Raw genomic sequence first — 27,089 nt, 5'->3', positions numbered from 1 at the left:
AAACAAGATTTTTAGTTCTTTACGCAATAAATAAAAAAAGTAAGTAAGTTAAAACTCCGGTAAGTTGATTTTGAATTATCAATCACCCTAAAATAAGGGACGGTTTTTTGCCAATCAGCATGAAAAAATAGTTCTTTAGTTACGAATTAATATACTGCTTATTAGAAAATAGTTATTCTTTAATGACGGGTTTTGAAAAGTGATGGCTGATTTACCGTTTTTGGTATTATTTTTTTATCTTTTTTAAGAGATTTCCCATTTAATAAGACTTTTCATAAAAATATAATAAAATGGTGTTTACAAAAAAGTATTAATATAGCTATTTTTAAATCGCAATTTTAGTAAAATATCACCCGGCGCTTGCACAAAGGCGCTACATTTTATCATAAAAATTTCTGTCGCCGTTTAAATAGAGCATAATCTCAATTTTTAATAAAGATTTTAAATTCATTTCAAGATGGAAATTTCATCTTTATTTTAACATTTATTAAGAAGATTTTTACAAACATATTAATGATGGTATAGTATAGTCGATAAGTAGTTTTGATGTACCAAATGTACAACAAATATATGCTAAAATATATTATTGAAACTATTCAAAAATACTGAATCCTCTACAATACCGTGTATTCATCAAACAAGGTCAAATCACAATGACATAAAAAATATTCCAGGTCTTAAAACCACTTTCGGGTAAAGAAATTTATTTTGCGACGAAACTTCACAATATCCTTCCACCTGCTATGAAACGAATACAAAATTTGAGTGATTTCAAATCAAGAATAAAATTCTGGTTGAAAGAGATTAATGAAACAACTAAAAACATTAAAAACGACAAAGAAAACCGATAAAACAAAAATGAATATTACAATGCTTAAATAGTCGTTTTAATAATAATAATAATAAATAAACATACAACTAAAAAAAAAACCTAAATCTCGCAACCAAAAAAGCGTGTTGCAATTTTCTCTCATTGATCTAATAAATTAAAACCAATGAAATAAATATCTTTCCTTTTATTTATAAACAATAATCTATGAAACATTTCGTATCGCAAGAAAGGAATTAGAGGTGCAATTTGTCCAAAGAAACTTCACTATTTCAATGACAATTCTTTTTTCAAACTTTCTTCTGGCTGATAGATACTATAATATTGAAATGCTCAGACGAAGTTAGTTATCTACTCTAAAGTAACTAAAGCTTGTTTAAATAATAAAGTGGATGCGGCAGATTTTCTAAACGTGAAACAGTGAACTATCTACTAAAAGTAAGCAATCTAGTCGAAGTAAGGATTGCTTAAATAATAGAGCGGATGCAGCATTTTTTCGAAATCAAAGAAGGAACGTAAAAACAAATTTACAAACAGATTATAATACGAACGCTCAGTCGATAATAATTTATCCATTTAACTTTTGACAACCATGTTTTTTCTGAATTTACATGTTATTATTTACTTTTTTATTTAACGCCGAGAGGACTTTTACATGTAGGTAGTACATTTTTACATGTAGGTAGTACATCTTCCCATGTAGTCTGTACATCTTTACCCAGGGAAATAATTTTGAACGTTTGAAAGAAATAGACGCCACCGTATATTTTTCTAATTTTCTCTTTCAGATTCTCGTTTAAAAATTGCTAATATACGTATCTTCAATAATTAAATATTACAAAATAATGTTTAACTCATTAAGTTATTCCAAAAATATTAAGCAAAAAATAATTAAATAATAGGTAAATTAATGCATTCTAGAGGGATATTTAATTTAAAAATTATAAAAAGTTTTTTTTTTTGTAATTCGCTCAGTGTTAATTTTGTTAGGTAGTGACCAAAATTTCACATTATTCAAATGAAGAATACATAAGTTTATAAGAGAGTGCCAGTTGCCAGCTTTGAGAGATAAGTTGACTAGATTGACTTGTGCTTATTTATTTATTTGTTTCAGTTTTATCCGACGGTGGCGCTTCGACGCCATCCACGATCGACCCTGAGATCTGCGGAGCTAACTTTCTTCCCAGTGACTCTGCCAACGAAGCTCTCCCCCCACAGCCTATCGAGAAGATTCAGATGATTGCTGGCATCTACCTGGCCTGCATGGTCTGTGCTGTCGTCATCGTGTCTGTAGGGGTAGACCCTCTTTCAAGGTAAAAATACTTCATTTTTTGTTTCATGGCATGAAAAAAATGATAACACACTCAAGCAATGTCCCTTATTATTGCAGATGATGTTTACAGATTTATTCATTACAAAGATTTTTTCAAAGTACTTTTTCATAAAAAGCATCTTCCATTGAAATACCGGTAGAACAAGGACAAGATTCGCCTCTGAAGCCTGTGCTCTGAAGATTGCAATCTGATTGGCAATATGGGGAAACTATCAAACGAACCGCCAGTTTTTGCACAGAGTTTTGGGTTTTTTCCAACTATCTTGGGGCTCTTGACCAGAGGAGACTGCCAAATGCCAGCTGCAATTTCAATTTGTATAGGGTCTGTAGTTGAGTACTATTAAAGTAACTGCGGGCCATGTAGAATACGTCCAGCTTGTAAGAGACCAATTTGACACTGACTTCAATGGAGCCTCATTTAGAGTTACGCCAAACATATCAATGGAAGGCATGTTGGGAAGATTATATATATTGCAGTGTTGGTGTGAATGCAGCATATACCAGTGAAAAGTCACGTGTTAGTAATAGAGGCGATATTGCGTATACTAATATCTCGTAGAAACGCGTTTTCAGTCATTTGGCGTTAGAGCATTGAAGATCGTTTTGAACTAATTGAAGGTAAAAAGTGGAACCATTTTTTTCGCTTCGTGTCTAATCAAAGATAGTTTTTCGATAGGGTGATCTGAAATCTCGACAACTCTCTTGGCTCTTAGCTTTTTTTGAGAAATAGTCTGCTACTAAGAAATCCTTTGAAACTCACATTTCCGTTACATACCTACGTTGTTCGTGAGAAAGGGGAACCATTTTCAAGGGACCTTTTAGCGGTTAGTATGAAAAAAGAAAAAATCTTTAGCAGTCAAATATTCAAAAAGTGATATCTAGTGTCATGAAATAATATATTATTTTTTGTCTGAAATGTCTAAGCTACTTAAATAAGCTCAAATAAACGAAATTAACAGATATAATGTCATATTGTACGATTATGACATCCACAATAGCCAAAACATACATAATTACTGGATATTATTTTTATCTTTATTCTGTATCTAATGCATATCTTTTAAGAAGAGAATTACAAATACTTGCAATACTAAAAAAGAGGAAAAAAGAATAATAAACGAACATTTTTAATTTTTATTGTTTCTCTGTGTAACTCTAGTGTATTGTTAACTATTATATAACTAACATAATTACCTTATTATATAACTACAAATGAAAAAGTCCTCCACAACACAGGTGAACTCCTAGCTTGAAGGACAATATACCATACCCTTGTTATATTAATATGTTAAAAAAAATATTTATTTTTTTTAATTTAAAAAAAACAATGATACTAACAAAATAAAATCGTTGCACTTGCAAGACCAGTTATGTGATTTTCACCAAATTTTACAGGGAAGCAAAATACTTCAATGTTTTGTATTAAACTGCATCAAAAAACGACGTTCGAATAAGTATTCTGCAATACGGGTTAAATTTATGCACATGGCGAAGATTGGGCACGATTCCTTGATTTTTTAGTATAATTTTTTTTTTACTGAAATCTGGCACATAGCCGTCTTTGCAAGCACAACGACGGTTTTATTCGTGCATGATGAATGCAGTAAAACGGAATCGTTGATAGAAAGTAAGCAGAAGGGTCTTGCAAAAATAGGTTAACCTTAAAAAAATATTGAATATTTTAAAATTAATTGTCTAATTATCTATCCATCACTCCATCCCGCCATAAGAATATGGACAACTTCTTCTTGGCACAGGCTCTCATTTATAATACTAACTACTTTAAAAACACTAAAAAAATATTAAATTTTGTAATGTTTTAAGAATGATAATAATAATTTAAAAGAATTTAATTAATTCAAGCACATTAAAATTTGGTCTATGATCATTCCAAAAATTAAATTGATTCATAAAAAAATTCAACGAAAATTATTCATTTTTTTATTCGAGTAAACGAACCATGTACAATACTAGCGAACACTCGCGTGTCCAGTAGAACTTCATACGAAACACATTATTATAACATAATATTTATCATCATGAGGAGAAAACAACAGAATCCATGTTTTTCACGTCTACTTCGTTGATAGTTTCCGCAGTCTAAATATTCTGTATTCTGGAACGGTGCCCACCGGGCGACTTGGCGAATAGCCGCAACATTTCGAGTGCCCAAGCTATTAGGAATTGAACACTACCGAGTGCGGCAAAAAAGTAAATGCAAAAACAGACAAGTGCAATTTTTTAGGACTATGAAAAAAAACGGCACAACTTACTGAAATAAAATTTATTTTATTTTGTACATCATGCCGTTTTACGCATTAAGTTATGGTATCAGAAAGATATGCCCCCGGCAGCGATACATTGATGAAGGCAATTTCAGAAGTTTTCGGCCTCATTTTGGCACATCTCAACGGGTATAACGGCAATTTACTCCCGAATTCGATATTTTCGTGTACTTGATTAATCTTTAGAGAAAACAAACAAACTAGCAGCTTACTAAAGAAAAACCACTTCACATTCGTTAAACGGTGTTCTTGTTACACATTGTTTAAATAATGTGAAAGTTAAGATTCGAGTTGGTACTATTAAAAAAATATCAGTAACTCTGTTTTTTTTTACAACTTATAACCCAACAACATATTCACAACTTATTTGTATTATTTTTCGTCTGTTTTACACAATTAATTACATAATAATAACCTTTGTAAAATCTACTTTCATATTAAGTCATACAGTTAGATAAAAGGGTTATGCCAATATTCATTTTATTTTTAGATGTTTTTTATATTTATTTTCATTTTTAACAATAATGCCAAATGAATGTATTGGTAAACATGTATCGAAGAATGTTCTAAAATGTGCAAGTAATGCGTTAAGCATTTCAGTTTTTTGTTGTTGTTGTTTCCTAGTATAAAAGCAAGTTAAAAAATATTAAATATAATTTTTTATGGTATTCGTTCTTAAGATGTCTTTAAAATGTATTAGAAAAATTCCGAAATTCGACGATAAATTATTATTATTTACAGTGTATACAACAGAAAAACGAAACCCTGTGACTGGATAAACAATGTGCATATCAGTGTATGTGTATGTACGTATCTTTTCTTGAAGCATTTTATGTCAGTTTCTATTTTATGTTTCAATTAAGGTTTTCACATACATGGTGCTTTATCAAATGAATAAAATTTTCAACTAATTTTTTTGTAATACCGTAATATTTTTAAAAGGAATTCGAGAAAACTTTTGCTAATGTACTCAATATTGTTTTTTTTTATTTATTTAAAATAAAGAAATGCTTTTTTAATTATTCTGGGATGGAGCAGAACACAACACAGCGGCAATAGTAATACTTTTTATTTTTTTTATGTATTTTGGCTTTCAGCTATTAAGGGTAATCTTGGCCATATAAAGTTCAGACTAAGCATTTAAGTTACAGACATAAAATTACATTTTTAAATACAGTTTCATCGAGGAAACAAATTTATTTTTAAATAATACAGCATACGAGAGTAAACAAACATGCAAACGAATCTGAAAAAAATTGCACTAGTTCCACACAGGAGGCCCTGAGGAAAAGAGATTTTTTGGGGATGCTGTGTGAGAGTGTGGGAGAGGCAATATACAAATCGGTGGAAAAATTGGTGAATGAATGGAATAAATAGGAGTGGGAGCAGTTAATAAAGATGTATTATAGTCATATTAGAAAAGAAAAACTTCGGTAAATATTTATAAAAGAATTGTTTACATCCTTTTCTCTGATTATTAATGACTAGCGCATACTCAAATCGCGAGATATTATGATTTTAGTATTCGTGAAGCTGAAAGAATTTGTAAAACATATATTTACCTCAGTATCGTTGCCCCTCAAAAAGTAAAAAAAATACATATTCTTAATGTTAGTAAACTTGAAAAATTACGAAATCTATCCAATGACATTTACACGTCATTTAAATACTAATCGAACTAAAAATGTAACATAGCCTATGAAAAGAAATAGCCAAAAGGATATTGGAATTGGATTTCGGAAATAGTAAATTTATTAGTTTCAGGAAGTAAACTGACATAAGAAATAGTACCATACTCATCATTCATGTCGTTTATTTAGATCTATTTAACCGTCGGGTAATAGTTAATGTTGCCGGAAAAAGATTGATTAGAGCTCTGTTTACAGCTATTTACACAACTGATGATCTGGTGGAGGATTGATGGAAGATGTAAGTGGAATTTAATAAGTCGCTGCTTAATGAAAGTGACTTGTTTGAGTTTAGTTGTTTGGGATGCATCTTACGGTGTAAAAATCACCCGATGCTAGCAGATCTCTGAAAGGAAAGGTCAACAGAAGAACAATTTGGTATTGAATTAGCGCAATGGTTCATGTTCATATTTTTAAAAAGTTATTTTAATGTGATTACGTTTTGCAAAACGCTCCCATACTAAGATCCAGCCACAGTTAGCGATAAAACGCCTTTTTTGTCACAAAATACTTAAATATATATCGTGGCCCAAGGGTTGTGGCACCACGAAGTGTGTATATTCTAAAAACAGACCATTGTCCATTGCTTGTTAGTGCACATGTAGAGGGGGTCAGATATATCAATAAGCATAACTCCGCAACGAAAAGGTTTAAACATAAGTTATTCGTTCGTTGGCGTTTAGATCTTGAGGTGATCTAAAAATCAAGCTGGGTAGAAAAACACAAATTATGCCCAATGACGAACGAAAAATGTTTTCACATTTTTTTCAGATACGATAGGAACCGCAAAGGATCTGGAACCGGTCTGACGGGTTTACAGCTTCTGGCAATCACGATGAAACTTCTCAAAGAAAAGAACCAGCTTCTACTTCTCGTCATCACAGCCTGGCTTGGACTCGGACAGGCATTCTTGGGAGCTGATTATACCGCCGTAAGAAATTTATTTTTGTGATTTGATTGACTTACAATATTTTTCTTTGCTATCATTAGGAGAAAATTTTTAATCAAATATTCAGTAATGAAATTGAGTTTATGATACTTGGTAACAGCAAAAATTTAACAAACGCAAGAAAGTAGTTCATCATTCAGAATTCATCTGGGATGAGAGTTTAATTTTATACTGCATTTAATCGATTCATACATACCTTGTGTAATTTTTTTCTGTAATAAACATTTTTATTTTACCAATGCCGTTGAGATAATAACATAATATATTGCATTTAATTTTCACCAATTAAACCTTAATAGCCTCATTGTTACACATAGGAAGGCACAGATATAAAAAAATGTGAAGTTGGGGAAATTGCTAATGTAAAATTTTTTATACAATAATAATAATTTAGTCATTCAACGACGTACCTACATCTTTATTTTCTTTTTGGCTGCCAACACGAACGTTTTTGATGTATCTGCACGGGGACTTTATTCTTAAATTATTAACATCGCTTTTTTTTCTTACAAGGAACTTGCATAATATGCAGATAAACATATTTTGTAAACAGGTGAACAATACAAATGTATGTATCTATATTTAATTTTTTGTATCTTTATTTAATTGTAGATTTTTGTAATTGTACAATAAGTGAGTTTTTATAAGCGGATTGTTCTCACGTAAGTGTGATCATCTGTAAAACCCAGTATAAATAAATAATTAAACCGTAAATAATGATAGAAAAATGGTAAACGTGAAACAACCGAATTACATTACGTTGATTTTCCCGTAAAGGTTTCAATTGAAAACAAATACCTATTCGGGTGTCAAACTACCTTAAAATTCAGAAGCAAGCCTCACTACAAGATTAATGGATACTTATATAATAATAATAATAATTTTTTGTTATTTGTTTTTGGGGTATTATGCCGTGTTGCGCTAACTCCTTCTTTAGCCAACGTTTCGGACAGCATTGCAGTGTCCATCATCAGGGCAGATGTCTTATTTGAGGTTGTGTTAAAATGTGAGCTTAAATATGAGGTTGTGATACCGTGTTGCCAGCTCCAACCCTCTGAGCTAACATTAACGTATAATTTTTTATTTAAAGTGGTTTTCTTCGTTTAGCTCTGGTGTATCCGTCAATTACCGGATACCAAGAACTATTAAGCTTAGCTCCATCGTCTCTATTAATGTTTACGGGATTTTTATGAATTTCAATGGCCTCCGTAATCAGCCGTGCTCTATAAGTTTTCGGTCTCCCCAGGATTTCAGGAACAAATCCAAAGTAATGCCCGGTGTCAATCAAATGCTCGGCAATTGCCGATTTGTCAGGGTGGCCGAGTTTACAAGCTCTGAAGTGTTCTGAAATTCTTTTGGAGATAGTCCGCTCTGTCTGGCCTACATAGACCTTGTCACATCCGGAACAGCTGAGTTTATACACTCCATCTGTTTCCAGAGGAAACTTAGTCTTTGCAGACCTAAGTAAGTCCTGTATCTTTGTTGTTGTTCCGAAGACAGTCTTGATATTTTCCTTTCTCAAAAGCCTGGCAATTTTGTCTGTCACATTGTGCACATAAGGCAGGAAGGCACAGCCTTTCGACTCTTGTTCAACTCTGTCTTCGTTTGGTGCAGATTTGGCTCTTATGATTTGCCTTGTCTGACTTGCTGGGTAGCCGTTACGCTCCAGTGCAACGGTCAGCTTCGTAAGTTCCGCTCCGATTTTATGTTCTTTGCATATTCTGGTCGCTCGGGTCACCAATGTATGTATAAGTCCTCTCTTCTGCGCTGGGTGGTGGTGCGAATCAGCGTGTAAGTACCGATTCGTATGGGTTGGTTTCCTATATACAGTATGCCCTAGGCTATCATCGTGTTTCCGCATCACCTCCACATCTAGAAAGGGCAGGATTTTATCTTCGTTTTCCAGTTCCATTGTGAATTTAATTTTGCTGTGGAGAGAATTAAGATGGTCCAGGAAAGACAGAGTTGAACAAGAGTCGAAAGGCTGTGCCTTCCTGCCTTATGTGCACAATGTGACAGACAAAATTGCCAGGCTTTTGAGAAAGGAAAATATCAAGACTGTCTTCGGAACAACAACAAAGATACAGGACTTACTTAGGTCTGCAAAGACTAAGTTTCCTCTGGAAACAGATGGAGTGTATAAACTCAGCTGTTCCGGATGTGACAAGGTCTATGTAGGCCAGACAGAGCGGACTATCTCCAAAAGAATTTCAGAACACTTCAGAGCTTGTAAACTCGGCCACCCTGACAAATCGGCAATTGCCGAGCATTTGATTGACACCGGGCATTACTTTGGATTTGTTCCTGAAATCCTGGGGAGACCGAAAACTTATAGAGCACGGCTGATTACGGAGGCCATTGAAATTCATAAAAATCCCGTAAACATTAATAGAGACGATGGAGCTAAGCTTAATAGTTCTTGGTATCCGGTAATTGACGGATACACCAGAGCTAAACGAAGAAAACCACTTTAAATAAAAAATGATACGTTAATGTTAGCTCAGAGGGTTGGAGCTGGCAACACGGTATCACAACCTCATACTTAAGCTCACATTTTAACACAACCTCAAATAAGACATCTGCCCTGATGATGGACACTGCAATGCTGTCCGAAACGTTGGCTAAAGAAGGAGTTAGCGCAACACGGCATAATACCCCAAAAACAAATAACAAAAATACTTTTGGCCGTGAAAATCTTAAATCATATAATAATAATTGTTTATTCCAATAGTAGGTGGGCATATACATACACTTGTACATTTTATAGGAAAATCATTTTCAATGAACACTTTTGAATAAATTGATTTGTGGAGACCAATTAATAGTAGGTACCGATCGATTTAATAATTTTTTTTATAAAGTGTTTCGAACTAGTTTTGAACATTGATTTATTAATAACTTCTCGTAACTCTCTCATTCTATTGGCATTATTAGTAATATAAGTATATTAGGCAGCATCGTTTAATAGTACTGTTTTTAGTAAAAGAAAATAAATGTTAGAAATCACAAAGCAATTTGTCGGAAGCAGCACATAAAACAATTCCCATTGTACATTCAAATAAATGTATTTTCACAACTAGTTGCGTGTTTCAGCATTTTTTTCACTTTACGGCATTAACCAATTTGATGCCACAATAAAAGTAAGCCTTACGATAATGTTTTTGTATCCACAGTCGTACGTGGCTTGCGCCTGGGGTACGGGCAACATCGGCTACGTGATGATCTGCTATGGACTGTGCAACTCCATCTCGGCGGTAGGCACCGGATCGCTGGTCAAGGTGAGAACTAATTAAAATATTATTAAGTTAATAAATCTTCAATTAAACAACAATTCGACACTTAAATGGTAATATTAATACTTGGCTGATTTTTATAGCGGCGTTTTTGTGAAAAATCACACGAAAGGCGCTGTACAAAAGTATAAAAGTGTTTCAATATGGGTACCGCTGCTCCAGGAACAATCAATTGGATAATCAACACCTCTGCCATAGGTCACTCTAAGTGATTTTCTACGTTTGTGACTTAGCAGGGGTTTCCGGGTTCATGGGATGAGGTTAATCTAGGTCTTGGCGGCGGATGCGTCTGCCCACCTACGGAGAGGAGTACGTTTGGAGAGGCTTAGGAGGAGAGTAAATTTGGAGAGGCTTAGAATGAGAATACATTCGGAGAGGCTTAGGAGGAGAATACATTTGGAGAGGCTTAGGAGGAGAATACATTCGAAGAGGCTTAGGAGGAGAATACATTCGGAGAGGCTTAGGAGGAGAGTACATTTGGAGAAGCTTAGGAGGAGAGTACATTTGGAGAGGCTTAGGAGGAGAGTAAATTTGGAGAGGCTTAGAAGGAGAATACATTCGGAGAGGCTTAGGAGGAGAATACATTTGGAGAGGCTTAGGAGGAGAATACATTTGGAGAGGCTTAAGAGGAGAGTACATTTGGAGAGGCCCATTTGGAGATCTTTTTAACTCTTCAGCAGGACTATCTTTAGTTCAAACGTCCGTCACTACTGGACACATTGCCCCCAGATTCCTATCCATATCTCTACCCTTTCTATTAACCAGATCTTCCTCTACTTCCTTTTCTCAAAAAACCCCCCACACAGCATCCCCAAAGATGACATAGGCACCAAGGGAAATTATTTTCCTAAAGGCTTCCTGTGTGGATCTCATTTAAAAAACATATTTTTTTATAATGCTGCATATTATTACTAACTACAGACCTTACAAACTATTAAAACAACTTATGGCATACATCCAACGGGTCGTCGATCACTAATACAAAACTATATATACAGTGAGTTTTACCAAAGAACGTGACGCTGCGTATAAACATGTAATTATTGTTTATTTATAATATGTACAGGCAGATAATATAAAGGACCGTACTTAACTGTAAAATAAATTTAGATACCTTAGTTTTAACCACTGTTTTTAATTTTAAAACCCATCTAAACGTTTCATTATAAAATTAAAACGTACGATTGAAATAATTAATGAAAAAAAATAATCTTATTTCACTTGAATTTCTCATACTCAATGTGTCTACTTATTAAAAAAATCTATTATGCTTTATTTTTTCATTTAGAGGGTTGATGTATTATAAATTCAAAATAAAAATGTTATTAACCTCTTCACCTACATATAATATGATATATTATGCAAAAAAAAAATTATTTTACCCTGATGAAGCTTAAGTTAGTAAGAAGCTGATCGTCGATTGATTGGTAAACCTGTTTTTTTTCATGCACAATTCCACCGGTGCATAGTAATGATTCCCCCCCCCCCCCTCTTGAAGTATTCTCTTTCTTCGCTGTATTGTTCTACCGATCTACGATTTTCAATTTTCTACGCGTTTAAGCTTTCTAGCTAACCGCTTCTTGCGGTACGTCAACCCTTTAATATTATCGAATTAATTTTTTGTTTCGACAGTGGTTAATTCATTGAAGGATCTATTTTGTGGTTGTGGTAACTATGGTTCTTTTAGATGAAGGCGTGTTACATTCTGTATGGTTTTTAAATAAGACAATGACCGATTACCTTGAATTTAGCTACCCTTTCCCTACCTCGTTAGTTCGCCAACACGTCTCTGTTTACTGCAGTTGATGAAGTGCTAATACAATGGTATAATTGCATACAATTATCATCAATACATTCCTTCAATAAACAGAAAAAAAATATCCCAGGGCGAGTCCATCACAGCATTATCGAGTCGGGGCTTTTATCGCTCTAGCCTGTCCCACTGCAGTCGCCAAATTATTAATATATTATTCACCTCAGTGAAAAAGCCGCAAATCAAAAAAGAATAATTTGAAACTAAATGCCACCTCTATTACTTCACTGCTAAAATATTCTGCCACCAGCAGCCAGCAGAGCAATTTGTAAGTTTTAGTTTCACCAAAAGGTCGCAAAAAAGCTTTCAGACACCAAAGAGAAAAGTTCAGACACTTTTCATATTTCAGAGAAAAATTTGTGCGGTTGATATTGTTTGTCATATCGGAGTTTGAAATATATTTCGTACTTTCGAGTTCCTTTGTCGCACAATACATTCAAAAACCCTTGTACTTGAATATTGTGTCTCATAAAAAGAGTTTTCTATGAATAATGAGATTCGTTATTTGTTGTCATTCAAATTCTCAAAACCTTGTAACGTTTATTGAAAATTCAACTTATTTTTGAGTCATAATCATGCATATAACGTGTTTGTTGGTCAAGTATTTAGCTAGAAAGCAAGCATAAAAGAAAAATAATGAAAACAAGTTTGTGATTGTACTCAATTATCCATCTGACGTAGGTTCATATTTTATTTGGGCTTAAACTTTTCTTTTAGCAAAATACTAAATGATTAACTGGGTGAACAGTTTGCAAGTTGAACTCAAGAAAACAAAAATTACATATGTATGGATTGACTGTCTTTCAGTTAAAATTTGTAGGTATATAATAACATTTTTTTTAATTTTTTGAAAAAATTAGGAATTCAAATAAAAATAAACTGTTTTGTAATATCTATTCCAATTACCGAAATATTTTTTTAGCGTTTGTTACTTATTCAAAATCATTAAATTTAAAAAAAACTACCTTTTAAATGCACTCGTTTCGAACGCGCTCGTTTCTTTATACTTAATTTCGTATTCGCTTCCTTAAATATTATCACAACGTTGATTTCTTTTTAAACTTCTCAACCATTGTGATTACATTATTTTCAATAAAATTATGCTGTTGCCACAATGTTTCATCATTTCCTCGATTTCGATTGAGTTACAGGAAATTCAACATTGTACATCATTAGGTCTGATTACTGATCACTGATCCACTCACGGCCATAGATTCGTAATGGTAGACGATATTTTACAACTCATGTTTTCTTAAAGATGATATTCTTTTTCAAAAAAATATCACTGATTAACAAACCATAGGTAAGATGACGTCTTTCGTAAACTTTTATATAGTATAAATGTTTTATGGGAAAGATGCATCTATTTTAGTCTGCTACACCGTCATTTATTTTGTATTTTTATAAATATCTCAAAAAGGTGTATTTTTGATTGGGTTATCGTTTTTTCAGATTACCGGACGCCTTCCCGTGGTGATATCAGCAATGATTCTGCAGATAGCGATCATCATAGCCTTGCTCGTGTGGCACCCCCGAGCTGATCACGTCCCCGTTTTCTTCGTCATGTCAGGGCTGTGGGGAGTCTGCGATGGAGTATGGCTAGTGCAGATTAATGGTAAGATCCCTGATAATCCTAGGTGAATAATAAATATTACAATATGAAGAATGTTGTGTGGTTGAGGCAAATTGGAGTAGATGTACCTACGTGGAAAGAAGGAAGTTTTGAAGTAGGTTCTGGCTTATTAGATGTTACTAAACATTATCAAATCTATTTCAAGCAACGTTTTGAAACTAAATGACCCACATCTTCGGATCTACCGGATCTGCCCTGATGATGGACACTGCAACGCTGTCCGAAACGTCGGCTAAAGAAGGAGTTAGCGCAACACGGCATAACACCCCAAAAACAAACAACAACAAAAAAACACATAATAGTAGAACAATGATGTATGATCGAAGAGCTTCGGAAAAGGAAAGAGTAAATTAACGTGTTTGTTGGTAAGAACCGGACCACTCACATCACAATCTTGGACTGTTCAATTACCAATATGTTACTGAAAGTATGTTTTGTATTTGAATGTATAAATACGTACCATGTATGATGTACACTAACTAAAAAAAATAATTAGAAAATCCATTTTTCGTTATTATTTTTGCAAATGAGTTTGAGCCCTGTTTAAAAATAATAATAGTGTATTATCTCGCTAATCACTGCATTTGGAAAATTCCAAAATTCTTACTTTCTTCTTCAACAACAGTTTTTGCTGGTAAAAAAAGCATTGCTTTTTTTGAGCATTCTACTTTGACAGAATATTCTAGTGACATGAGATTCTTGCATCGTCTGACTGATTGAATGCGCATAGCAACAAAGACAAAATATTTAAACGTGGTTGCTGATGCTTTCATCCGTTTTTTATCTTGTATCCATTGAAGTCAGGTTGTCATATGTGACCGAGTTTGAGAAGTTTACATTACATTACTAAAGGAATTTTTTTTTATCGGTGAAATAAAATAATACGGAACGTAGACGGCTTTTTTAATGGTTTATTTTTTTGTGTAATTGTATGAGGAATACACCTTTTTTATATTTATTTATAAGAAATAAAACTAAAACAAGAAAAAACATATTAGAAGAAATAGAAAAGTCTACTAAAAAAACTAATTTTTACTAGTTTCAGTTTTTATTGTAAAATTATATCTCTACTTAGTCAATTTTTCAGCATTCAGTTCGTTGTTCTTTTAGGTTCAAGCTTTTTAGTTCCAAGCTCTTTTCAAAGCTGCAAATTTTTCCCGCTTCATCCTTTTTTCAGCTTTATGCTATCCTCATTGTCTTTCATCCATTCGTACTTGTAGTCGTGTTCTGTGAAAATTCTCTACTCTTGATTTCATCTTAACTATGTTCTTAGAATGCTTTGACTTTAACTCGACGAATCATCCTCCAAAACTAATCCTTAAATTAAATAAAATTTTACTGCCCAAAATAAATAACGTTTTTTAAATTTTCCGGTAATAAATGTTTTTAAGTAAATGGAAAAAAGAATAGGTACCTACTTCACTGAATTTACTGAAGAAAACGTGTAGCTAAGGCGGTTCTCTCATAGGTCGGTAATGAATCAACATAAACCGATAGCTAAAATAAGACAACAGTATGCAGCGCCGTTCACTGTGCCACTTTTATGCAGAAGGTCTTGAAGCACTCAACTTATATCAATTCCTTACCTGTCCATGAGATATACTCGTACAAAGCAGTACTGTATTTTTCTTTTTTTCTCACTATAAAAAAACACTTAAAATTATGAACAATATTTATTAATTTTTCGGAATAACTTTATTGAGTAAAACCTCAAAATGTAATATTTAAATATTGAAGACAATATTAGTGATTTCTAAACGAAAATCTGAAACAGAAAAATCAGAAAAGGAAACGGTCACATCTGGGACTCGAACCCAGGACCCTTGTCTTTCCGAGATAGTGCTCTACCATCTGAGCTAATGGGACCCTATTCCCCTCGGTCACTTTTAACTGTATCATACTTCGAATAAAAACTACTAACATTGTCTTCATTTTTTCACCGCACATTTTTACTGGCAACTATCTTTTTGTATGATCGCAAGATTCAACCCGAACTAAATGCAATCCAGACTGCGTCTTTTTAGATAAACCTAACTTATTTTTTTTAATTTTTAATGTGCGACATCTGTTGACTTTTCTGCAAGTCTAGAATGAATATTTATTTTTCGGAATAATTTTCGGAAAGACAAGGGTCCTGGGTTCGAGTCCCAGATGTGACCGTTTCCTTTTCTGATTTTTCTGTTTTAGATTTTCGTTTAGAAATCACTAATATTGTCTTCAATATTTAAATATTTATAAAATTTTTTTCTCCGGTATTTTTACATGTGTCAATAAGTTCCCTCCAGCGAAAATTCAATATATTATATTACCTCAATAAAAAAAAACGAAAAGGTTTTTTTCAATGAAACGGGAAATCGTAGTTTTAAAATTCCCATAGAGTATGAAAAAACTTACACATCGAGAATATTCATACTCTCACACTATCTCCCCCAAATCAAATACCTAACATCTGTGGTGACGAAGCATATGTAATGCAAGCGAAACAAAAATCACTGCATGCGGTCTGCATGACAAACATTCCACCATTTGTTTACAGCACACAGCCAGCGGTGAATTCCAAACATATGTCATATTTTTCCCCATAAAAATACGAGCTGAATGAAATTTATTATGAATGAATAAATTTCACATGCTAGCGAGTTTCTGAAATCGTGGAACATCACCAGATTTTCAATGCTGGCATTATATGTAATTCGGCGGAAATGTTATTTTCACATTAAATTTTAAATTCCAAAATATTTTCTGTAGGTCGGGAAGAAAAACAATAAATGACAATGAGTGAAAAGTTGAAATAGTATTATGAGTAAAACTTAGAGTGTCGAAAGTTAATAAATTTTCAGCGTAAAAAATGAACGCATGAAAATTTTTGGATTTACTTTAGAATGGTTCCCTAATAAAGGTGTTAGTAGTTGTTGACGAGGTTCAATAACCCCTTGGTTATATTCTACTTTCCGCTCATCGAAAACATGTTTTTATGCATTCTATCATAATAATGCTATTTGAGGATAATAAAATAATACCTCTTCTCTTGCTCTCTCTTATTTTAGCAGCTTGGTTATTCTTGTATCCATTTCATTAAAGTGTTTGTCGAATTGCTTGTTTTTTTCTTTGCTATTTCAAAATCAAGACAATTTTTTTAGATCGAAAATTATAACGATATTGGGCAATTCGTATTTTTAATTATTTTGTCAAATTATACCTAATATTTGACGCCATATTATTTGTTCTATATTTTCTAACAAAATATAAAGATTATTAACACTCCAATTTTTTTTTCAAATAAAAATTCGACAAATTTTTGAGGATATTAAGGTGAAATGAATGAAAGAAGTGCGTAAAAAAGTGTTTATTGAGTCACTGAAGATATTTTGATGACTGCAAATCGACGCTCGATGCAGTTGATGGCCATGATCAGTGTCAAATTCCACAGGTCGAAGACCGACACCGCGTCGGTGGATATAGTCAAAGGCGAATCTTCCAGGACGATGGTCAAAACCATGGAAGCGGAGATGGACGGTGAAAAGGTGGTTGTGGTGATTAATTCGGTGGCTATACGTCATTACGGTGGAGATCGGAATTGTAGGTGATATTCAGCAGTGGTGAAGACCATGTGTCTACCTGAAGCCCCAGTGAGAAGTGATCCGAAGGTGAGGTGGACCTGGTCAGCTGATGATGCGAGTGGTGAACTCGAAGCACGGGCGACGCCGGTTGCGGGCGCTTGCCTGCGACAGACTGAGCGAGTGCTAAACACTTGTGCCTCAGTACCGCGATGTGGCAGCGTTAACATAGTAGTCACACAAGCCTGGTAGAATCTAGAACCATTCAAGCCGCAAGTAGGTAGGCTAGCGGCTTCGTTATAATTCTAGATAGGTACCACGCTGCTCGATCTCGAGCGTTCGAATGTATTAAAAGGCTAAAAAAAATTGGGTGGGAAATTCAAACCATTCCCTTGTGTCGCTAAATAATGTCCCCGTTACTTTTTTTATCGTTTCGATGTCATATTATGATATAAGTAGTGTACCTCTGCAAATCTTTTGCTAACATGCAAAAAAAAATAGCGGTCGATGACATTTTGGAATGTATTACAATTATTTGGAATTATTATGATATGTTTTTTAATGTAAATACTCTATTGCTATCGATGTACCGTACACTCAATGTTAAATTAGAAGACACATATTGTCTAGTTAACTCATAAGTGCTTTGTATATTATGACATGATCAGATTGATCACGAAGTCATCCCCTTGACACCTGAAATCCATTAGGGGTATAAAATTACTCCGGATTCCAACGTCCCGAGTTAACTTATTCAATATCTACATAATGAATTTTCGAAGTAGGTTATATAAAATGTACTGTGAACGTATATTTTTAAGCTATTATTCAGTTTAACAGTCTGCCCAAGTTATGTGAAAATGACTGACACTCCATTTTATCGCTTCCAAGGAAAGTTTTATTCTTATGGGAACTTTATTCCTAGTTTATGCTTACTGAAACTCAATAGCAGAAGTTGCATTTCACGTAACTGAACTTTGTAATGGGCAACTTTTTAAACTCCAACACGATGTTTATTACTCACGTTTATTATATAAATAATCAAATGGACACTACTTGATGTTACACTACCGCAGACCTGTGAAAAATTTACTGGACAGTCATAAAGGCGGTATTGCGTACTAATATGTCGTCGAGACGTGTTCCACTATTATCACGCCAATGTTCGTGGTGTCCGAATTCGGTAGTGACAGTCATTTGATGTTAGAAGTCCAAAGTCACATTATTTAATTTACGCGAGTGAAATAATTTTTTTCAACGAAGGTTCGAGTGATTTGTAGTTTACATATTTTTTCAAATGTTTCTGGCTTTAAATGGATAAATTTCAAAATTATATGGAAGATTAGACTCGATTTCATACCCAGAAGAGGTGATTTGTTGAATGTAGGGGAGGCAATTTTATATAAGGCATTATAAAAGACGGGATAATTGTTTCAAGAGGGACAACAAAAAAATATTTTACATCAAGTTCCCACTTTAGGTAATATATTTTTGTAGACCACAGAAATCACAATCTGGAAGTTTGAATTTTAAAAGTGAGAAGGAACAAACAACAATAAAATCACGAGGCAAGCCATAAAGTGATATGCTTTTTACGAATATCAATAAAATCAATATCATCAAAAATCTGCGTATTACAGTGAGAGAATTTTTTAAATTTTCACTCCGTGTAAGATAAGATAACGGTTAATTTTAGCAAACAGGTAACAATAAATTTTAATGCATTATATTTCATTTATATCGAAATCCAATTTTATTGAAATAACTTATTGAAGCCATTGGTGTATATATTTAAAAGAGGCATGGAGTGAAAAAATAATTTCCGCTTTTTTAGATCCAACTGACCCCCAACTCTCCCAATGCTCTAACTAAAACTACCGACTACGCTTACCACTTATCGCGTTATAATAGTGGAACAAGTTTTGACGAGATATAATTGTAGCTCTATGATTTAAGCATACTTACACCTAAGATAATAAGTACTTATAAAACATCTCAATAAAACAGATTAGTTTTAAATTGAAATATTATGAGGTCTATAAAAATGACTGAAAATAGTTAGGTCTCAATTGGAATAGTATTGTCCAGTACTACAGAAGACCAGGGTTCTATTCCCAGTTCAGACTGTTAATTTAAAAAATACATTTGTGTCTTTTCTGTGTCATTAATTCACTGATATTATTTAATATAACCCTTTTCAATACATCATTAAATATCATTAATATTTTTCCTGCTAACAAGAAGTCATGAATTTATTTAGTATAACATTTTTACATGGTATTTTCATAAAAACGTACTAATGAATGTTTTAAAAGTCGGAAATAATTTATTTTTTTGTAATTCAGTCGATCGTTACCTTTTTTAGATAATCGATTCAATTTAAAAACATTATTACAAACTGTAATTTTTTTTCAAACATTGGGACACCAAATCCACAAAAAATACCAAAAAACATTGTGTTTTTCAAAATAAGGGTAGTTGCTTATGAAATCATGAATTCGGCAAAATTAATATTTCATTGACTCCATAATCCGCCATCAAAATGTAACGATCATTCACGTAAACCGCTTTACTGCGTATTCAATACCTAACCCGGAATAGGGGAGGGGCTCTTATAAAGGTCTGGATAGAATTGAAGAGGGTTGAAGGGCTAAGGTTGTCACTCATCGTGCATTTGGAACCGTAATTTCCTCAGAACGTGACTGTATTCCGTAGACAAAGGGCATGTTGAATTTTCAATGGGCTCCATTGGAAATATTTGTTGATTAAGCCAAAAATAATTTGGGGATTTTTTCGATGAGACTTTTGAGAAACTGCTTATTGTAACCTGTTATAAAATTTAAGTAAATAGTTTGTACTATTGAATAAAAATAGAAAAAAAAAATTATTTGGTGGGAATACTCTCGGTATCGCCCTAGTATAAGACAACCATTCAGAATTGAAACGTCTCTTGAAATGGCGTTAGCCGTGTTTAGTTACCAGATCTGTATAGCCAGGTATTGCCCCACTTTTCTCTTCTCCATCTCTTTTTCCTCTCCACTACCTTCAGCCTTACAACAAACCCCCAATTGGCGATGTCATAGTCTCACTGGCTTCAGACGGTTGGGAACAGTTGGGACTTGTGTGGGGTATTCATTTTAAAAAACGTTGGTATCTAAAATCTTTACAGTGGCTACTGTGATTCGAAAGTAAGTAAAGTTTTCCTAACTTCAAAAATAGAATTTCAAAAGTAGCATAATTTTAATAATAGATAATTATATTTTCTGATTCGTACTAGTGTCATAATGTTTATTTGTGCTGCAAGAAATATATGTTTTTTAGCATATTTTCAGACGATATTTAATTTTTTAAACTAGCTGTACCTACTAGTTGATGTGGCTCTCTTAATCTGTGCAGAAAGAGACACAAGAGCGCGTGTTGCTTTTACGTCCAACAGATGGCGCCGTATTAAAAAATAGCATGTTTGTCCAACAGATGGCGCTGTTTTTTGAAAGCATGTTTTTAACCTCTAATATAGGCTTATAAAAACAAACGCATATTCGAATGCAAAGTTGTATCAAAAATGCAAAGAAATCGATGAAGAACTTTTGGAGACTTAACAACATTTACATGTTTATTTATATAGATGTAATATTTTACTGTCCTTTTTTATATTTGTTGTAAGCTGGTTATGTTTTAAACTGCGCCTGCCCTCACCACGGGAGATTCTAGTGAGACTAACACAAAATAAATATTTTTTAAATCAAATATTTAATAATTCTAAAAATAGGCAAAAATTATATTTTTTATGTTATTACACATAATTATAAGCAATAATTAGTTGCCTGAAATATTAATACAAATTGAAAATATCTCTTGATGAATTATTGAATTATTTGGCGGGTTATTTGGTATGAATTATTTGGCGGGTTGGAAATAAGCCGACATAGCCCAGTGGTTTCAGAGCACCTGACCCGTCATCAGAAGGCACGGGTTCAATTTCCGTTGGCGGTATTTACTTTTAACACAACGTTATCATTAGCTGGAATAAATTTTGGGGTAGAGTGAATTTTGCTGCATTCTTAGTATATTTTGTAATTTGACTTATAAATCTGTTAAATTGGAAGAAATCTCTCAGAAAAGCAAAATTTTTCATTTAATCACTAGGGATATTAGAAATTTCTCTGTAGGACTTTTTAACCATCTTTATCTTTAAAGAACTGTTTTGTTTCTTCTTCTGAACGTGAGGAAAAGACAAGAGAAACGATAGATTGGAACACTGAGAGTCAGTGTACTACTAAAGGTTAGATATGATTTGAGATTTTCACGGCCAAAAGTATTTTGATCATTATACTTCATTTAATTCCTTCCTAATGAAGTTATGAAAGTGTTTATTTTTGGGGTACTAAGCCGTGTTTTGCTAACTGCTTCTTTAGTCAACGTTTTGGACAGCATTATAGTTTCCATCATCAGGGTAGATGTGCCACATCAAAACGTTAATACCAAAAAATTAAACACCATAATACTGAAGTTTAGTTTATACATCAGCAAAGTATACCTACTATCACCACAGGGAACGCCTAATCAGTATGAGTACCACTCAAAAAATGTGATTAAAAACTCGTTTTGTAAATCAATCTGGTATTTTACCTGTAATAAAAACACCCTTTTCCAACGCTTTCATAGTTTGTTCACGTATAATAAATAAAAAATTCGTCTGTCCAAGGTAACAAAACTGAACATTAACATATTTTGCTTAAGAAGTTTTCTTTAAAAATTTCGTAATCTGTACGGATAGCCGTAAAAACAACATACATTTTTTTGCCGTGCCTTTTAATTAAAAAATAAACTTTTTAATCTCTGCAAAAAAAAAAACGTTTATAATAATTTTAACAATTTACATGTAAACAATTCTGAAGACTTCTTCAATATAAACTGCAAATTCACTAAAATGTGGCATCATTTTAATTTAAAGAAAATAATAATCATTGCCCACAGCAATATTTTAATAAAAAATATTAAAATACACGTTTCAGGACCAAGGGTTTATTCATCAAAATACAAAGTATATTTTGCTACAGTGAAAAGTATTTGTACCTGTACTTTGTATCCTGAAGAAGGAACCTTTGTTTCTGAAAAACGAAGATGATTTTGATGAAAACAGTGAACAAAGTTTAATTTTTTCATTAAATAAATAAAGTAATCCCACTGTTAATACGATTTTATATATTAAGGTTTTTGATAACTACTCTTCTATAGAAGCATTAGCTTGTATTTGGAAGAGGAGTACACAGTACATTATTGTAGTTATTTACAAGTAATTATTAATATAATATGTATTACGCGTTTTACTAAGTAGTAAGTAGATTACAGTGAGAAAGTAAATAAGTTTCAATGTTTGGATTTTGTCATAAATGCGTTTAGTTTCTTATTTTTTTGTTTTGTTAAAGATTGAAGAAAGCTTGCCTTGGTAAGTAAAATTATTTTGGGCACATGAAATATTTGATTTTGAGCTTGGAAAAATACATTTAAGTTGAGTTCGGATTTCAGTTTAAAATTGGAACTTGTCTGTTTCTTTTATGCTTTTTTTTCCATTATTTCTGGCTTTCGCCCTTCAAGGGTGTTCTTGGCCATCATTTAAAATTATTGAGAAATGAAAGGTGAATTTAAATATTAATTTTATTTAAATTGGCAAATTTCAAAATTATAATAAAAATTGGAGTCGAGTTCAGACTTAGAAGAGATGAGATGTTGAATGGAGGGGAGGCAATTTTAAATAAGGCTTGATAGAAGAGAAGATATTTGTTTAGAGAGGGACAACCAAAAAATATGTGATCTAAAGTTCCCACTTCTAGACCACAGAATGTACAATCTGGGAAGTCAACGACGTGAATTTTAAAAAGATGGGAAGGAACGGAACAATGTCCGATCCTCATTCGAATGAGTGAAGAAATTTCTTTTTTGGAAAAATGAGGGAATTGCTGAAACCACGGTTTTGATGGAATAGTCCTTTGTATTGAGGCATAGCAGGCTCCCTTGGATTGACTAGCAATGTGCCAATACTCCGACCAAACATTGCGGGATCTATCTTTGATGATGGAAAAAATGTCAGATAGGGGAATGTAGTTTACGAGGGTAACAACAGGGTTGGACGCTCCTTGTTTTGCTAAGGCATCCGCAATATCATTACCCATGATTCCAACATGTCCAGGAATCCAAATCAGAGTTACAGTTTTACCAGAGCTTTGAATGGAGGCTATCATCTCTCGAAAAAGGCATACAAAGTGATCATCAGAATGAAGAAGAGGACTGGATTTAAGTTTTTGGAGGGAACTGAGAGAGTCAGAGAGAACGAGGGAATGTTCAAAATTATTTTTGATTAAATATTTGAGAGATTCTATTATTGCAATGCACTCGGCTGAAAATATTGAAAATTGATTTGAAATTGAATGAAATATTCTGTCATTAGAAATATTGTGGTAAACGTTAATACCTATACCACAGTTAGGAGAGTCGGGAGATTTGGATTCATCAGTAAATAAAAGAGAAAATTTGGGCCATTTAGATGAAGTAATGTCATTTTTTTTTTTTTTTTTTTTTTTTTATTGGTTTTCAAGCTACAATCCCGTTAAACTTCAATAAAGCAGTTTGTCAACAGGATGTTAATGATCAATTACATATATACAAAAATAATATTATTACTATAACTATACAATTAACACACATAAATTGATATAAACTATCTCTATTTAGTAACCATTGTTTCAGCATATATCTCAATCTATTTGTGGAATCGCAATTTTTTATATTAATGGGTAACATATTAAGCATTTTTGGCACGTTAAATTCTAGGGTTTGCCGTCCGTATTTATTATTATATTTTGGAACAATGTTGCATATATTTAATTGCAATGGATAATTGTTCATCAGATATGACAAGAGCAGTGTCGTCAGCATATACAAAGTGTCTTACATATTTAAATAATTTTTTCATTATTGATACAAATATAATATAAAGGGTTGGACCCAAAATCGACCCCTGCGGGACTCCAGCACAGATTTTTTTCCTCCCACTCATTTTTTCTAATATTTTTACACATATATGTCTATTAGATAAATAATTTTTAAACAAATTAAGTAGGTTACCTCTAATTCCAATTGCTTCTAAGATTTTTAATAATTTTTGTGGGTCAATTGTATCAAACGCTTTGGAGTTATCTATAAATAGTACTAAAACATGTCTTTTATGGTTTAATTCATTATTAATATAATTTGAAAAGTCCTGTAATAAATTCTCTGTGCTTTTTTTCTTTTGAAAGCCATATTGTTTTTGGTCTATAATGTCAAATTTTTCTAAGTATTTATTTAATTTTAAGGAAATATATTTTTCAAAAATTTTTTCAAGTGCAGGCATTATACTGATAGGTCGATAGTTTCCTATTTCTGAGTGCTTTCCTCCTTTGTATATAGGTCTAATAATAGCACATTTAAGATCATTTGGCAATTCAGCTTCTATAATAAGTCTATTAACTAAGTGCGTTATAATAGGTCCTAAAATATCTATATGTCTTTTTATATCGTACATTCTTATGTTGTCCATTCCCAAGGATTTTGAATTTTTCATTTTCTTAACAATATTTTTTATCTCAGTGATAGTTGCCTTTGGTAAATACATACTGTGAGGTAATTCTATTTGATTAACATTGGATGCCTTAAAATCACATCTGTGCAACATTTGGCTTATACTATCTGAGAAATAATTTACATATTGGTTTGTTACACTTTCCACCGTCTGTTCCTTTAACACATATCGTGAGATGACTTCATCACAATTACTTTTAGTTTTTCTTCCCAACAATTTATTTATTTCATCCCATGTTTGCTTAGTATTATTGAAACTACGTTTGAATTTATCTTTAAAATAACAATTTTTTCTTTTAGAAATTAATTTGTTGACATTATTTCGCATGTACCTGTATTCATTTTCATAAGTTTTATTACAAGGAGAATTTTTCCATCTTCGAAACAATAAATCCCTTTTTTTTATTAACTCTAAAATATCTGTAGTTATCCATTTTTTGATCGCATGTGGTCTTTTGGTTGGTTTTTCAAAAAATGATACTGTGCTTTTTTCATATAAATTAATGAAATTATTTTTAATTTGATGATACAAAAAGGTACTTTCTTGTGCATTAAGTAAAGAATTCCAATGTATTTCTCGGATGTGACTATCAATATGTTTTTGGGACAAAATTGTTATCTTTTTCATGTTTTTTAATGGTTCTTTTTGCACATCATATTTAATATTAACGGCTGTCATATAGTGATCTGCTATGGAAATCTCGCATACACACGATGATAGCGAGTCCACTTGTTTAAGCCCGTTACTGTACCTAACGTATATATGATCTATGCATGATTGTGTTATGCGCCCGCTAACAATTGCTTCCCGCGTCACACCGTCTATGCATTTGATCAAATAATTGCTTGCAAGAATATTTTCATATGAGTTTACTACAGGATCATTATAATTCATCAAGTTTATATTAGTGTCCCCAAAGAACAAAACATTGTCTCGAAGGCCTATGAAATCCGTCAGAATAGATTCAATTTCCCTGATAAAAGATAGTTTGTTAAGATTCGGTGGTCGATATATCGCTAATATACTCAAACTTTGTTTATTTGGAAGAGTAATTACACCAAAAACATTTTCAAAATAATTTGATTCTAGTGGTGATTGTTTAAATACCATACTGTTTCTTATATATAGCGATATGCCCCCACCTGATTTATTATTACGACAATAGTTGTAATTTGAATAGCTCGGAATCTCATACATATTAATTTGGTCAGCTTGTATATTAGTTTCGCTAATCATTAAAATATCTATACGCTCCCAACAATTTCTTAAATAAACATGTAAAACATCCCAATTCTTACATAATGATCTGATATTTACATGAATACAAATTAATTCCCCTACATCACTTTTTTTAATATTTATCCACTGTTGTAGATCGTTAGTTCTTAAAAAATCTACTTCATTATCTTCTTCTAGATAATTACTTAAAGCAATATTTTATAAAATAATTAGTTCAAATTCTGTGCTATTAATATGATAATTTATTACAACCTCCCTGGTTACTATACCTAAGTATTTATTTGAGTAATGATTGAAAGGTAGGTTTACATATGTCATTTTTATATTTATTTCAATTTGAATGCAGTTTGTAAGAAATATTGGGTAATCTAAAATATTAACAATAATGAATTTCGTCAGGATGAGTACTGCAACACCTCTATTATTATTTTTGTTTATTGTCGTCTGAATATATTTAAAATAAGAGTGCCGCCGCTGATAAGCAATCGTCAGTGACTCATTTGTAAATGACTTGTTTAACACTATGCCGTCAGGCTGAATATTTAAATTATTGATTTTAATTAAAATAGTTAATTTATTCTGCATTGTAATCAATTTTTTGTTTGGCAACTTTTAACATATAATTTCTAAACTTACATGCTATACTATTTGGTAGGTGATCCGTAGGGAAATTTTTTTGTTTCTTTTGATTAGAATCCCAGCAGTTGGCACATTTGGGGGGGCAGTCCAGAGATTTGCATTCCCGGTATTGGTGGTCTCCGGCGCAGTGCATACATCTTGGATCCTTTATTTTATCTAGGCATTTATGTGCAGTATGGCCAAATCTTAGACAATGGTAGCATTGCGTTA

The 27,089-nt window shown here is 32.7% G+C and overlaps 1 protein-coding gene across 2 annotated transcripts in view; it reads left to right on the top strand.

Annotated features, from left to right (window-relative positions):
* The window catches only part of LOC149420250 (UNC93-like protein), a 138,529-nt gene that overhangs the window by 97,854 nt on the left and 13,586 nt on the right, over positions 1 to 27,089 (top strand). For both annotated transcript variants that reach the window (XM_089636552.1, XM_089636553.1), the window contains exons 6-9: positions 1,944 to 2,142; positions 6,907 to 7,066; positions 10,258 to 10,362; positions 13,643 to 13,805. In XM_089636552.1, coding sequence (XP_089492678.1) covers positions 1,944 to 2,142; positions 6,907 to 7,066; positions 10,258 to 10,362; positions 13,643 to 13,805 — 627 coding nt within the window. The remainder of the gene's footprint in view (positions 1 to 1,943; positions 2,143 to 6,906; positions 7,067 to 10,257; positions 10,363 to 13,642; positions 13,806 to 27,089) is intronic.

The sequence above is a fragment of the Hesperophylax consimilis genome, chromosome 10 (genome assembly GCF_061612785.1).
Source record: "Hesperophylax consimilis isolate HC1 chromosome 10, BYU_Hcon_1.0, whole genome shotgun sequence".
In the NCBI taxonomy this organism is placed as follows: domain Eukaryota; kingdom Metazoa; phylum Arthropoda; class Insecta; order Trichoptera; family Limnephilidae; genus Hesperophylax; species Hesperophylax consimilis.
The sequence above is the reverse complement of the archived record's forward strand: the minus strand, read 5'-3'. Positions and strand labels throughout refer to the sequence as shown.